The sequence below is a fragment of the Morchella sextelata genome (assembly GCF_020137385.1).
Source record: "Morchella sextelata strain SCLS chromosome Unknown scls_6, whole genome shotgun sequence".
NCBI lineage: Eukaryota > Fungi > Ascomycota > Pezizomycetes > Pezizales > Morchellaceae > Morchella > Morchella sextelata.
This window is the reverse complement of record NW_025408621.1, coordinates 719,195-731,194: the sequence shown is the minus strand read 5'-3', so window position 1 is coordinate 731,194 and position 12,000 is coordinate 719,195. Positions and strand designations below refer to the sequence as shown.

Below are 12,000 nucleotides of genomic sequence, written 5' to 3'. Positions count from 1 at the left end.
TAGATGTGTGTGCGGGGAGGAGAAGAAGAAGGAGGTGGAGGGGGAGGAAAGATATCAGATACCATATGCATGCGTAGCAGCACTGTTATTTAGTTAGTCGTTAATTCTAGACTGTTTCAAGACCTCCCGTCTGTGTCTATGTCCATCCGGGTCCCTGGGGAAACCTGCGCATCTCGAAGCTTCCGCATCTTCCCTTCTCGAGCTCTGTTGGGCCAATTAACCCACCTTTCCACCTTCCCTCTTAATCCTTCCCGGTCACGCAAAATTAAAGAAATGGAAGTCACCGCTCTCACACTCATTCTGCGCTGCCATACTCTCATACATACATACTCTGCTTGCCGTGCTCTCACCTCCCGTGAGATCATCCATGCCGGCAGGACAAGGCAAGGCTTACTCCCCATTCTTGAGCTTGCCTGGTATGATGTTGTATATATGCACCTGCGTGGTGCAGCAAGCTATGTCCTAGGTCTATGGCTGTATTCTAGGTACTTACTCTACAGCACATAATGAAAAAATCTACCTACATGCCTACATGTACCTGCCTGTTATCGGATATCTTGCGCGGCGGGGAAGGTGCGGTACTACAAATGAATTAGAGTTGGTGGGATTGTGCGTCCGTCCTATCCCATCCTGGCTATCTTATCCTGACGGACGGACCGGAGACTGTGGGTGGCAGGAGGAGGAGGATGAGGAGGAGGATGAGGAGGAGGAGGAGGAGGGGGAGGAAGAGGTCCGGGCTCGGACACATGTTTTTTTGTTTTATTTTGTTTGATGTGGTATGTGCTGTAGATTTGCAGGTAGATTGTGGTTATGGGTGAGGGAAAGAGAGTTCCCAATGCCGAGTACCGGAAGATTGCGCGGTGAGAGACGGATGGTATGGGATGGTATGGGATGGGAGTACGTATGCTCATCTCATTTACCTACACTGTGCCAGCCAGGGAAAAAGAAATCTCCCTCTCTCTCTCTAGCTAACCCCCCCGATTTCACCAAAATTGAGAGAGAGGGGGGGAGAGGGTGGCGGGCGGGCGGCGTGGCGATAAGGGAAATGATTCTTGATTATGAGCGGTCAAAGAATTCGAAGCTTCTTGGGAGGCTTCCATAGTACAAGCTAGCTAGCTAGCCCACTACTGCTCTAGCTACATGTAGCTATGGAGTATAGTAATTGCAGACTCGCACGGTACCTACCGTGCACCTCTCTCTCGCTCTCTCTCTCTCTCTCTCTCTCTCTGAGCTAGTGGTAATCTACGCCCCCAACGGACGTCCCCAGACCCAAACTTCTCGAAGATGATCAGAACACCCGCCATGGAATGATCATAATATCAACAATATCGCCCGGGTCGGGCTAGTAACTCGGACCTACACGGAAACCACCGTCGTGGAAACATCCAATTGCAAGCCACAGGGGCGCGCTAAGACGCCTCACTATTTTATGTAGAATATTGTACCTAGGTACCATACCCAGTCCCCATATATTGAGGATTGAAGGTTCCCCTCCTCATCCCCCCCCTTCTACATACATGCAGGTACTCCTTAGGGCTAGGGCCGAAGCGGCAACGATAAACACGGGCAGGGGGGCAAGTGATGCGATGTCAGCTCGATCTTGCTCTACTCTACTTAATTCATTCCGAGTAGGTACATATGAGTGAGTGAGGCGGAAATTTCGATGCCATTAATTGGGGGGGATTGCTCAGCTGTGGGTGGGCGGGTAAGTAGACTCGCAAAGTACCTGAGTTAGTGAGTACATAAAAGTGGGCGGCATAGATATTTGGGTAAGGGGGCGCCGGGGGGGGAGGGGGGAGGTAACCTGGTGATGGGATGGGATGGTACGGGCGTCCGTTCGTTCGTTCGGGGGGATCCTGGATCTGCGGAGCGCGGGAAAGTCTTGTTTACAGATTGTGCTGGGGGGCGAGGGGGGGCCAATGACAGCTTCGAGGGACGTTGGGGGATAAGAGCGAGTGAGATCTTCTGCTACAACCGCGGTTGTACTAGTAGTTAGCTAACCAGCTGTACTAAGACTAAGACTCTGCAGCAGTAACCAATTATCATCAAAATCATGGCAGCGATTCCGATTATGATGATGCTACTATATGTGAAGAAGATTACCATCATTGGCCCTCAAATTGCGCGCAATTAAAAAAGGTCCCCATGTCTCGTTCGGGTGTGAAACGCTTAGATTAGATAGGGCCTGTAGGTACAGTCGTGTTAAAAAAGTCCTGTCAATCAGCACCACACGAAATATTAAAATCCTTCCCACTCAACAACCATTAAGTGAATTAGATTAAAACAAGATAATTATGCATCATAGACATCCAGAATACAGTTGTTCTTGCCTACAAAATTATATCTGTATTTCTGCTCTTGTGACATAGTGATTAGTGAATACTATAATTTCGATACTTCTAAGAGAATAGCTACACATGCACTAGCCATAAAATTTCTGTGGTTCTATCAAAGATATTCAGGGTCATATACTCGAGATAGAAATTTAGACCTTGAAGAAAGCTCTTATTGGTGTTGAGATATTGTGAGTAAAGAATTTGGGCCCAAATCACCATTTACAGCTGAAATTTCTCATTGAAGCAACACATTTAATATTAATTGCAAATTCACAAGACTTCAAAGTATAATAAATAGTATCCTAAATATTCTATCCTCTTAATTTCAAGCCCTTTAGACTCATAGTTGTTGAGGAGAGCTGTGTTCAATGTGCCGCTATCGCGTTGTCATCCACTGACAAGACTTGTTTAACACGGCTGTACACCACCACAAGAGAGAGATTCGGACCCTTGGACTCGCCCACACCCACACATGCTCGATCCAGGGTCCTTTGCAAGCCCGCTACCGAAGTTGTTCATTACGCGTGCATGGAACCTGAAACACCTAGACATTTTTTTTCCCGCCTGGTCAGATCCCCCCTGGCCCTGGCGGTGGTGGTTTGGTTTGGTTGCCCCTCGCTCGGGTTCAAGTCAACCAAGTTGGTGCCTTCTACTCTACTAAACGGTTCCACATTGGGACTAGCACGTAACCGCTGGGTAAGTATCGCATACAATACTGGGTTCAGGTATTCCACCAAGGAGCCGTTGTATATATTGCTCGGTTTGTCCCCCCTTCCCTTTCTCTTCTTCACTCAGCAGACTTTGATATCTTTTAGTCTTCTTCTTTTCACGGCCTTCTTTTGAAAAAAGCAATCACTCTTTAAGTGCTTTCTTCAAAACCAGTCACTCCTTTCAACATCACCCCTCTTAACGTCCATTGTGAATTTTTTTCAAGTCAACGCCTAGTGCGCCACTATTCCAGGAGAAACAAACATAAAGCAGTGCTTTTCGGGTCTTTGAAAGTCAAATAAAAAAAGCAGAACCCTCATTTTTTTTTGACGACTTTGCTTGCAGTTATCCAACTTCGTCTGGAGCATATTTACGAAATCCAACTAGCAACGTCAAATCAACTTTTAGGCAGCGCCTTTTTTATTACTAGCAGATTTAGCAAATATGCGTTACTCACTTACCACCCTTGCCTGTGCTGCTCTCGCAGCTACCACTTTGGCCGCCCCCGTCATTGATAAGCGTGCCCGTGATGTCTTGATCTTCACTGACTACACCACTATCATGTAAGTTCTTCTATATTTCACCTATAAAAAGGCGTGTTTTCAATATAAATTCTAATATCTCTCTTTTCTTAGTGTCACCAAAACCATCACCACTGGAGAACCTCAAGCAACAGCAGCAGAGGTTCAGGCCGAATGGGTCAACGGCGGCCACGCCGGCCGCAAGTCCTCGACCTATGGTGCCCCCGTATACACCACCCGCACCACTACTCTCGAGCCTATCACCATTGGCACCAGTACTACCACCCTCTCTGTAATCACTACCACTCTCGAGCCGGTCGCCTCCACTCCCGCAGTCGAGGTCCCAGGAACTACCACTGTGGTCCAGGAAGTCACCTCTAGCCCTGAGCCAGTGACCGTTATCACCACTATCCAGGATGAGACCGCTGCTGCACCTACCACAGCGGCACCAGTTGAGACCACCTCAACATCTGTCGCTCCCGTCCCAACCACCACTGCAGCGGCCACCACAACCTCTACCGCTGCTACTCCAGCAGACACCTGGGCCGCTGATGTCCTCAACGCCCACAACACCCGCCGTGCCCTCCACGGTGCTCCGGCCCTCACTTGGAATACAACCATGGCTTCCTACGCTGCGGGCGTCTCCAAAGGGTGTGTTTTCGAGCACTCCGGTGGGCCATATGGCGAGAACTTGGCGGCCGGATACACCACTGATGAGGCCATAGAGGCGTGGTATGCTGAGGGTGCCAGCTACGACTATGCCGCTGGGCTGTTCTCAGAGGCCACCGGTCACTTCACTCAGCTTGTTTGGGCCAGTGCTACTCAGGTTGGATGCGGTATTGCGACCTGCGGAACCAGCACCACTCCTGGTGACATGTTGACTTGCGAGTATGATACTGGTTAGTAGATTATTTCCTTTTCCCTTTCCCCGAATTTAGGGTTTCTCTTTGCGGTAACTAATATATATTGTTCTGTAGGAAACGTTATCGGATACTTCGTTGCGAATGTTCTGCCACTTGTTTAAATATGATACCTGTTTGCGTTTAGTGAATAAATTTTAACTTCTTCTTTCTTCTTCAAGCGGTACTGGTGACATGGTATTATCAATTGAGCTAAGCTGCCCGAATGCCCACAACTTCGGCGCTTACTTTTTTGAGGTTTCTGGGAAACTTGGTTCCTTTTCTTTTGCGTGTGCCTGATTCTGATTTATTATTTGGTTTCAGGCCCGTTTAACTTATTTTCGCTGTTTATATTTTATAACTAAAAACTTATATTTTTTGTGGATGACTGTCCATCATGATGTACCTGAATCGGAGAATTAGACTTTCGGGGCAGTTTGAGAACTGCAACCCGAGACGAATAGACTATTGTTGCTTTGTTTTGGTATACGTAACCTCCCGAGTGTTTCGGTTGGGACAATCGTTATTTTGAAACATGGCTTTCAAGATCTCTTCATATAATCATTCCCTTCCGTGATGGACTTGACAATGCCGTGGTCGGCCGTGAAGCGGAAAGATATCTGGGCCTATCGTCGAAGTCAAACCTTGGTAATTGACATTGCCGTGTGTGACATTCTTTGGGTTCTTGATAATGCCCACCTTTGGTGGCCTCAGTCATCATCGATCAGCGTACGACCCAGTAGACTCTTGATCTTGGTTCCGCTAATTATTTCCTTCCCCCCGCTGGGTTGCTAGCATCGTAGTAGAAGCCATGGATGGCATTGTGCCTAGGATACGAGAGTTACTGTGCTTGCAATTGTGGAGTGGGCGCCTGATGGCTGAAACCCATCGGGGAGAATAAATAAACGCCTTTGCGTGAGGTACGACATGAGAAACGCCCAATAGCGCCTTGCGTGATTGTGAGACCGCGGTTGGAACAAGACCAATGGATGTGCGAGAAGAGAAGCCATGTTTGTGTCACCAGCGCTGTTACTATTTGAATCCATCAGTGTTGCACTGCAACAATTGCGTGACATTGAAACCAGTGTGACAGATCAGCCGGTTAGGTTACATACGAGAGATCAGGAATGTTGAGTAACTGCGTTTCGGGAGCCGACGAGAGATTGGCCGGGAGAGGAAATGGTTACAATTTATTGAAATAAGCTTATAAAGTGTTGACTCCTGGTACAGGTTTCAGGTAGATGTCTATAGGGGAATTGTAGACGTAGGATTCCAGGGTTTGAGGGCGGCTGCAGGGATCTGGAGAGCGGTTTTGTTAGTACTGACACCGCTCGAGCGATTTCGTTAATGGCTTCGATGGGAAGGGAGGGAGAGAAAGGGAAGGATAAGATGAACTGTGTGATGTATGGCCTGGGCTTCATGGATCTGCCAGCTTTCTCGAGCGGGTTAATGATTGCGAGATGCTAGGAAACCCTATCCCATGTCTCACCGCAACATGTACATAACGTTTATTCCACTCTATTTTTCTTTCGTCTAAAAGTTTACCATTCACTATGCTAATTTTGCTATCTTTTTTTAGTTGTTTACTATATGTATGTCAGAATGTTTCTTTGATGCGAGTGCCCTTAACGATTGGCACCTCAATCGATTTTACTTCTCCAAGGCTGCTTGTAGAATAATAGTAAAAAATACAATCCCTAACCCTAGCCCCAGTCCCGAGTCAAATCCTCTGAGTGGTCCCGAGGTATGTAGGTACATGTACTTTAACTTACCTCAATACTTCCAGCCTTTTCTTAGCGCAGTGAAGCTCTAATGATCTCAAGGAATGTGGCTTTATTCATTTTATTATATAATAGTCGGGAGCGCCCAAAGATAAATTAATTATGCTCTCGTTCATACATCCAAAATCACTCGTCACCTCCCTTATTCTGACATTGCTTGTATGTAGTCATCGCATATTTACACATCCCAGTCAAAAGACAGATAATAGGACGAGTCATGAGTTTCAATTCGACGAAATCCAGTTGACAATTGAAAGGTGTCACGATAAAGGACGGTGGAAGGACTGGGTTACGGTAACCCGCAACTGGGTTCTGTTGAACCTATTCGATATATAGCCGGTCTCGTCTAGCTATTAGAGTGTTTGCATTCTCAATGGTAACCTCATCTCATCTTCATGCCTTTCATCTAATCTTCAACTTCAAGCTGTCAGTCTACTTTCGGTGTATCCCAGACCGATATACAGCCCCCAGTCTCAGCTTGTGTTGAGTTGCTATACGTGATACTTATTTGCATGTACCATGTATAAATATTCGGTCAGGGTTCCTAATAAAACCCCACAGAATTCTCAGACATTGCATTGCATCTGATTGGCTCCCCCGCCGCTCTCGGGCGTCAACCAATCAAATATGGTATTATCGATGCCGATGCCCGCACAAGCGCTTACATTAACTGATGCTCACCGGACACAATGCCGTCATATTAAATTGAGAAATCAATGATACAAAACAGCGAATATACCCTCTCAACGCGTGCGTGAGCCACGGAGTTAAACACAAGAAGAAGATACAAGTTTTTACCCCACATTTGACATGTGTGATATCCCAGTATTCAAACGACCTTTCCATAAGCTCCGTAGGGCTGTAAGCCGCGACAGAGGCACCGACAAACCCGCTGCAGAGAAGTCATCATGGCCGGCATCGGCATCTTCTACCTCTGTAGCAGCAGCATCAGCAGGTGGGGGTAACACGCTCGAAGTTCCTGGACAACGCGGGCGTGAGGACTCGCCGACATTAGTTACAAGTGGACCCGTGGTCGAGAGGAGGATCGATAATGAGGCGCATTTGGATCCAGAAGAGAGGACTGCGAGGTAAATGAATCGTAGCCTCTATTTATATCATGGGTTCTAATAATCAAAAATAGGGTACCAGACCTCGCCTTTATTCAGGCACTTAAATCCCACGAAGATGCCCTATCTCCTTCTGAGAAGGCCGCCTTTCTAGCCTCTAAAACTGAGAATCCGGAAGAGCTTATCAAGCAAGTTCAAGACCTCGATGCTAAACACCATCAGACCAGTCTTTCTCGAGCGGTTGGACCACGGGTCCAGAAGGTGATGGTGGGGATGGATATGTATATGGGAGTTATTGGAGCCTTGATTAGTTATTCTCCGGATGTCTCGGGACTTGTAGTAGCTGGTCTACAGTGTGTTATCAAAGTTAGTTACTTGGAAATTAGTTGTAGAGGTTTTTATAGGAATTTGCTAATAGGACGTAGCTGGGAATTAGGTTTTTCGAATTCTTCGAAAACCTGACAAGTATGATGGAAACCCTAGAGAACCATGTGTCATATCTATCGAAATACGCCATGTCCATGTTTCAGGAGTCCGAGGATATTCGAGAGGTAGGTTCAAAATCATTCGCCTAAGAAACCCTAGTACTGACGATGTGTAGGCACTCGCGCGGACTTATGGCGATTTGTTGGACTTTTTTGCACAGGCAAGACGCGTGTTTACAGACAATGACGGGAATGCAACCAGTAAGCGCGATCCAGCCTTAAGTCGGAAACAAAATAAAATCATACTAAGCCAGAGTTTTCTAGGGTGGACATCTTTTAAAGTCTTCTTCCGAATGACTTGGCAGCCATTTGAAGAGAATTTTAGTGGAATAAAGGCGAAATTCCTTGCAAATGCTGAGATTGTGACAAGAGAAGCACAAGTTCATGGTCTCGTGTCTGCTGATGCAGAGCGGCAGCGGATACTTATGAGAGAGCAGCAGGCAGATCAAGAAAAAGAAGGTAAGATATCCGTGTTAAGTCAATTATAAGGGATAGCATTTTGTTAATATGAATGCAGATAATAAACGACGTGAAGTATTCACTTGGCTATCAGATCTAGACTTTGAGGAAGTGCACGAAACACAGTTTCACAAACGATTCGGTGAAACCGGTAACTGGCTTCTCAACGATACTGGTTTTACGGACTGGCAGAATAGTTCCGATTCTGGTCTCCTCTGGATTCACGGCACACCAGGCACTGGAAAAACAGTTCTCTGGTAACTTCAATCCGTCCCACCACTCCAGGAAGCGTCAATGATAATTCTGACATAAAAACAGTTCTCTCGTCCTCGAGACACTCACTGAGATCACCGCCCTTTCCTCCCCCGGTACCACTGGAATCGCTTTTTCCTACTGTAACTATTCACTTCCTTCCACCCAGCAAAACCCGGGCTCTTTTATTGCAACCTTCATCAAGCAACTTTCCCGCTGTTGTCCCCGGATCCCAGAACCCCTCGAGAAGCTATTCAACTCACACGATAAAAATGCACGCAATCCGAGTTACCTTGAACTGCGCCAGTTATTTCTAGAGGTTGCAGCAGGTTTTGAGAGAATTTATGTGGTAATAGATGCGCTGGATGAGTTTGATCCCCAGCAGAGAGGATCTTTTCTGTTATTCTTGTGCGAGATTATGAAGTTCTCAGGGGGGTGCATAAAATTGTTTATTACGAGCAGGAGGGAAGCGGATATTGAAAGGGCATTTACGGATGTACCTACGATAGCGATTGAGTCGGCAAGGTTAAAGGGGGATCTCGAAGAGTATGTGGAAGGGGAATTGGAGCGGAGATATGAGGAGGGAGCTTTGAGACTTAAAGATCATACAGTCAAAGATGCTATCTTTTCAACCTTGGTTGAGAAGGCAGATGGGATGTAAGTTCTCGAATCAACCTGACTTGTCTATCAAAAGTACCGTAAATAGCTTACACTTCTCAAGGTTTCTCTGGGTCAAATTTCAGCTCGACTTACTATGCTCCCAAACCTCCGACCGGCAGATCCGCAAAGCCCTGCAGAATCTCCCTGCAACGATGGATGAGACATACACACGCTGTCTTGCCTCCATAGAAAAGAAATCCAAATCAGAAATTGAGTTGGCAAAGAAGGTCTTCATGTGGCTGACGTACGCTCAACGGCCTATGAGATTGGGCGAATTATCACAAGCGGTGGCTATGGAGATTGATATAGAAACTCCAGAAGACATAGAAGAGTCCATTGTCAATGACCTCGAGTTACTCGTGACTGTGTGCGGTGGCCTTGTAACGGTGGACATCATGCATAGCATGTATAACCACTCGACTGTGAGGTTTGTACATTTCACAGTGCAGGAGTTCTTAACGGGCCAGGGGAGTGGTAGCTCGGTAATGCTGAAACAGAATTCACAGCTGGCGCATGAGGAGATTGGGCAAATGTGTATAAAATATCTGATGATAATGTACTCTGCGCCGTCCGAAGAACCAACTCTCTGGGATAGTTTCGACACCTACGCAGAAACTTTCTGGCACCACCATATTCGAGCCCTTAATCAACTAAGCGAAGATGTTTGGGTACTTTTGTACAGTTTCATGAACTCTGGTGAACTCTTCTATAGGACCATTCCCCAATTCAAAATCGCAAGCGATAAAACACCGCGGAAGATCTCGCCCTCTACTATCGCAGCAGTGCTTGATCTCCCGTTAGCGTTGAGCCGTTTAATCCAAGAGAATCTCGACAAATCAGATCCCACTGAGAATGGTTTAGAGGCTCTTCATTGGGCGGCGGAGATAGGCTCGCTCAAAGGGATTGAATGGCTGTTAGAACGGGGTGTTGATGTCAATGGAATGAGTGCGTACGGGTTTACACCACTGTACTGTGCCGTCATGAAGCAAAACAACGGGCTAGTAGAGTTTTTGATTAGCAAGGGAGCAGATGTAAACGCAAAAGGAGGCATTTGGGGGAGCTCTTTTCAGGCCGCGGCCAGGAAGGGTAACAAAGCATTGATACAGCTGTTATTGGAGCATGGGGCGGATGTTAACTTAAGGTATGGGGAGAAGGCAGATGCTTTACAAGTAGTTGCTGCCCTGGGTAACGAGGAGCTGGTACATTTTTTACTGGAGAACGGTGCCAATATCAGTGCTCAAGGTGGGGAGCATGGAAATGTACTACAGGCTGCTTTCACCAGCGGTAATGAACAGCTTGTACGGTATTTGCTTGCTAAAGGGGCTGAAGCAACTATCCAAGGAAAGACCGTCGCTGCAACTGCGTTGAGTGGTAATATAGCGCTCGTAGAGCTGCTACTGGAGATGGGATGCGATGTGAATTCGAAAGGTGGGCGCCAAGGAAGCGTACTCAAGTCGGCTATTTGGAGCGGGAACAAGAAGTTGGTCGAATTCTTGATAGAAAAGGGAGCAAAAGTAAACATGCCTGAGGTAGAAGATGGATATTACGGCAGTGCGCTGAATGCAGCGGCTTTGAAGGGCAACGAGGCGATTATCCAACTCCTGTTGACCTCGGGAGCAGAGGTCAATAAACGATGCGGTCACTTTGGAAACCCGCTCCATGCCGCTGTTTGGAACGGCAACCCAGTGGCAATAAAGCTACTCTTGGACAATGGGGCAGACCCCAACTCGAGGATGAAAGATGGGGCGAATGCGTTGCAGGTTGTAGCTTCGAAAGGGCAATTGCAGCTGGTGAAGCTGCTTTTGGAGAATGGGGCAGATCCGAACCTGAAGGGTGGTCCTTGGAAATGCGCCATGGAGGCGGCTAGAATCAAAAATCATGAACGAATAACAAAGTTGCTCCGGGAACATGGCGGTGTGGATTATGTTGCCGAGAGAGATTGAGGTATAATATGATATGCACCCCGCCACCGACAGTGGAATAGCCTGAGAACCCCGCCTTCAAATTCCCGAACACGTATCACTTAAGCTTTCAGTACTAATAGTTTTTGGCGTCGGTTTAGGGCATTTGCGGTAAAGATTTATGGGGCGTGAAAAGGAGATTTTAATGCAATTACATGTGATTCCCCTGAGCATGTCTTTTCTGGATTAGCTATCAGGGTATTTGAAAATGGAGCTTATACGTATTTGCAATTACATAGGGTAATTTTGATAGAAATATCCGATCTGTGTTCTTATCCAAAGGGGCGTTTCACATGACTTGGTATGTCACGGACTAAAGGCGAGTGACTTTTGGTGAACATTCAAGGGTTAGGTTTTCTCTTCTCACTCAGCTTGGTTGAAGGGTCAGCCGCGTAAAGTGGGCGTTAGTCAGGCTGTTTTTTCTGACTCTTCTGTAACTTGGAATAAGAAACCCCAGAGTCGTGACTTTTATAAATTTATTCTTCGCACGTGAAAGAAATTATTCACTGAATGCTGGAGCAGAATAAGCTCCGTTAGTAAAGATCTGGCTCCCGTCCGCGCACGGATCGAGCCGTGAATGATAGTCCATGACATCGCTGCAGCTCAAGCGGTTGAATGGAGGTGATGGTCTATCGGTTATCAGTCGCTATGCTTCTTTTTGTGTTGTGAAGTGTGTGCTGGGAGAGAGGACGGACGGACCTCGGGTGTTGTTGCTGGCTGGCTGGCTGTGTTTTGGGGGTTAACGACGAATCTGGGACACTGGCGAATGACCAAACCAGCCAGCTAGGGTAAATGTGCACAGTGCAAGATCATGGTGTCTCATCCGGATAGAAGTGCAAGTCATTTCTGTTTTTCTTTACTTGATGCAAAA

The 12,000-nt window shown here is 46.9% G+C and overlaps 2 protein-coding genes across 2 annotated transcripts; both read left to right on the top strand.

The window, feature by feature from the left end:
* Positions 1-3,488: 3,488 nt before the first annotated feature.
* Positions 3,489-4,589, top strand: H6S33_011329 (uncharacterized protein; the record flags this gene model as incomplete). Its single annotated transcript, XM_044842678.1, has 3 exons — positions 3,489-3,607; positions 3,680-4,464; positions 4,543-4,589. 3 exons carry the CDS (start codon positions 3,489-3,491, stop codon positions 4,587-4,589), a joined length of 951 nt encoding a protein of 316 aa, XP_044696097.1.
* Positions 4,590-7,055: 2,466 nt separating this feature from the next.
* H6S33_011328 (uncharacterized protein) lies at positions 7,056-11,111 on the top strand (the record flags this gene model as incomplete). The annotated part of the gene is made up of 8 exons (XM_044842677.1): positions 7,056-7,333; positions 7,387-7,678; positions 7,738-7,863; positions 7,914-7,998; positions 8,062-8,256; positions 8,315-8,513; positions 8,575-9,165; positions 9,230-11,111. 8 exons carry the CDS (start codon positions 7,056-7,058, stop codon positions 11,109-11,111), a joined length of 3,648 nt encoding a protein of 1,215 aa, XP_044696096.1.
* Positions 11,112-12,000: the final 889 nt, after the last annotated feature.